This window comes from Penaeus chinensis, chromosome 27 (genome assembly GCF_019202785.1).
Source record: "Penaeus chinensis breed Huanghai No. 1 chromosome 27, ASM1920278v2, whole genome shotgun sequence".
In the NCBI taxonomy this organism is placed as follows: domain Eukaryota; kingdom Metazoa; phylum Arthropoda; class Malacostraca; order Decapoda; family Penaeidae; genus Penaeus; species Penaeus chinensis.
In genome coordinates this window covers 25,247,614-25,251,138 of record NC_061845.1, presented here as the reverse complement: position 1 = coordinate 25,251,138, position 3,525 = coordinate 25,247,614, and the positions used below count along the sequence as shown (strand labels likewise).

General features: G+C 35.3%; 1 protein-coding gene across 1 annotated transcript in view; it reads right to left on the bottom strand.

Annotated features, from left to right (window-relative positions):
- Window positions 1-1,076: 1,076 nt before the first annotated feature.
- The window catches only part of LOC125039781, a 7,944-nt gene continuing 5,495 nt past the window's right edge, over window positions 1,077-3,525 (bottom strand). The window contains exons 5-6 of the mRNA XM_047634041.1: window positions 3,328-3,456; window positions 1,077-1,563 (exon numbers count right to left, since the gene is read on the bottom strand). Of these exons, the coding sequence (XP_047489997.1) occupies window positions 1,390-1,563; window positions 3,328-3,456 (303 nt within the window). The 3' untranslated portion in view covers window positions 1,077-1,389. The remainder of the gene's footprint in view (window positions 1,564-3,327; window positions 3,457-3,525) is intronic.

Below are 3,525 nucleotides of genomic sequence, written 5' to 3'. Positions count from 1 at the left end.
GAGGCTGCCTACATGGTGTGACAGGAGGCTTTCTGCGTGGGTGTTTGGCATGTCATATGGATTAATGGGGACTGGCGGCCGTCAGCGGATTTTAGGTCTAAGCTGCTAGTTTTCTCGGGTTAGTTTGTAAGGGAAGCCGTGTTTGTGTTCTTTTGGTTGGGAGATTATATTTCTGGTGGTCGGATAATACGTGACGCGCGCGCGTGTGTGTGTGTGTGTGTGTGTGTGTGTGTGTGTGTGTGTGTGTGTGTGTGTGTGTGTGTGTGTGTGTGTGTGTGTGTGTGTGTGTTTGCGTATGCGTGTATGCGCGTGTGTATGTGTGTATTTCTACAATGATTTGGGCTGAAAATGATAGTTAACGACCGTACGTGTATATCACTTGTAAATTTAATCGTTACATAACATTATCACATCACATACTGGGAATTGCATCATTAAAGGAAGTAATGAAAGTGAGAATAAATTAGATTTTTCAAGGAGAACTCGATGCAGAGATGTCCTTACAAACTAAAAGCATTATAAGATAGCAACCTCTGATGAGTAGAGCTTAAACTTAAAATAATTAAGGAGAACGAGATATTTTTTAGTATATGATAAAGTTTATCACCAACATATCACATTAATCGATAAACAAACAACAATACACTTATTTTCGTTGATACTGTTTTGATTGTAAATTGTAAATATCTTATGATGTTTTGTGTTTCATGAACAAGAGAAGAATGTGTCTATATTTCAGCCAGAAAAAAAAAGAAAATAATAGTGAAATCATAATATAGTGAAAATAGTTGAAGTAGGTGTAGTGATAATAATAATAATAATAGTAATAATACTACTACTAATAAAAATCATAATAATAATAATAGTGATGATGATAATGATAATAATAATAATGACGATGATAATAATAGTAATATTAATAACAATAACAACATTGATAATAATAGTAACCATCATCATCATCATCAACAACAAAAGTAGCATCATTATCATCATTATTACAATAAAAATAATATTATAATGAAAAATAATCATAATGATGAAGATAATAGTGATAACAGTAATATCAATTATGATAAAACTAATAATGGTAATAATAACAACAACAGCAATATCGTTCCAAGACAAACAATGTATATAATAAAAAAAAAAAACAGCACCACACAAAGACTTCTTTTCTTAAACCATTTTTTCCCTTCTTAAAGCATCTCAAGAAAGAAAAAAAAAATAAAAAAAATATCTCCACGCCGAGTTATCTTCCTCTTCCTCCTCGTCCTTCCTCCTTCCTCCTTCCTCCTTCCTCCTTCCTTCCTTCCTTCCTTCCTTCCTTCCTTCCTTCTTCTTAAACATAAAATCCCAAGCCGCTCTCGACAGCCTCGTCGTGCAAACTCAATGTTTCTTGCATTTCTTCCCCTTCTTGCATTTCTTATCTTTTTCCTTATCATCATCATCATCATCACCACCACCGCCTCCCGTTAAAAGACTCCAGTCTGGCATGGCGGCGACACTCTCAGGCATGTTATGTATGCATTCGCTCCGGAGACACGTCAGGAAGTCGGAAATCTGAGGAAGAGGGAAAAAAAGGGAAGAAAAAGAGAAAGGTTTTAGCCTTTTCCATCTGAGGGAGAGGGAAAAAAGGGGGTAGAGAGAAAGATTTTAGCCTTTTCCTTTTGAAAGTTTGAGGAATTAAGGTTTTATTATTGTTTTATTATTCGAGTCTAAGTTGGGGATTTTATTTCTATATGCATTCGTGCCGGACACGCGTCGGGAAGTCGGAAATCTGAGGGAAAGGAAAAAAAAGGGAGGTAGAGAGAGAGAGATTTTAGAATTTTGGATTTGAAAGTTTAAGGAATTAAGGTTTCATTGTTTTTATTATTATCGTTATTGTTATTATTATTATTATTATTAGCCATTGTTATTATTATTTTTTTTACTATTATCATTATCATCATTATTATTATTATTATCATTATTATTATCATTATTATCAATATTATTTTGTTATTCGAATTTAAATGTTCATTTATTTCTATTTGCATTTGCTCCGAACACACGTCGGGAAATCTGAAATCTGAAAAGGAAAAGGAAAGGCGAGAGAGAGAAGAGATTTTTTTTTTTTTTTTTTTTTTGAATTTTGAATTTGAAGGTTAGCTTGTGAGTCTCGGTCTTAGAATTAAGCTTCGGGAATTTAGAACTAGAATCAGAATAAGAATTGAGTATATTTTGTTTCTTATATTCGGACACACGCCAAGAAGTCGCAAATCTGAGGGAAAGGAAAAAAGGGAGTAAAAGAGAAAGATTTTAGAATTTTCATTTTGAAAGTTTGAAGAATTAAGGTTTTATTATAGTTTTATTTTCGAGTCTAAGTTGGGGATTTTATTTCTATATGAATTCGCTCCGAACAAACGTCGAGAAGTCGGAAATCCTAGGGAAATAAAAAGAAGAAGAGAAAGATTTTAGAATTTTGATTTTGATGCGTTTGGGGCTGGGATTGGACTTAATTGATTTAGAATTTGGATTATAGTGTCTTTTTTTTTTTTTTGTCTTTTATATTTAGGTTTGGAGACTGATTTCGAATTTGAATTTAGTTTTTTTTATAGTTTTTAATAGTTGCTTGCTTGTTTGTTTGGGAATTTAGAAAATATGTTCAGGCTTTTGTCTAGAACTTAGATCTTTGTTTGTATTTTGTGTGGTCTCTAGGCTTAGAATTTAGATGTAGAATTGAGGTTTAGAATTTAGAAGTTAGAAGTTCGTATATTCTTTCATCGGTGTTGATTTTATGAATAATCCCTATCATCATTGCTTCAATTCCTGATTAAATTCTCTTTAATTATTCATTAACTTTCCTTTCATCAACAATAACGTCATCATCATCAATTAATGTCATTATCCTCAACTTACCCTAATGATTATCAAAATCCTTTTTCCTTTCATTCTTATCCTATAAATATCCTTGGAAACATTAGGATCATGGCAAGGGGAGAGAGCCGTCACCTGTGCATATGCCCCAAAATACCTTATACTCGTCAGTATCAGGTCCTTCCACCTCATCTTTGATATTCCTCCTTATATACGTTGCCCCACCCTACCTTATATTTGTCAGGATCAGGGTATGTGCTGAGAGATAGTGCCCCCCCCCCCCCCCCTGTAAATATAGTGCCCCAACCTACCTTATATTTGTCAGGATCAAGGTATGTGGTGAGGGCTGTTACCCCCCCCCCCCCCACTTTATATATAGTGCCCCAACCTACCTTATATTTGTCAGGATCAGGGTATGTGCTGAGAGATATTGCCCCCCCCCCCCTTTATTATAGTGCCCCAACCTACCTTATAATCATCAGGGTCAGGGCACGTGGTGAGGGCTGTGCTCACCACATCCTTGACTAGCGGATGCATCATCGTGCTTGTGAGCTTGAACTGGAGGGCAGCGCGGTTCAGGGTTCCGTTCAGGGTCAGCTGGGGGGGGGGAAAAGGGGTCAAGGTGAGGTCAGTTATGTTTTTTGTTTTCGTTTTTTTTTTTTTTTT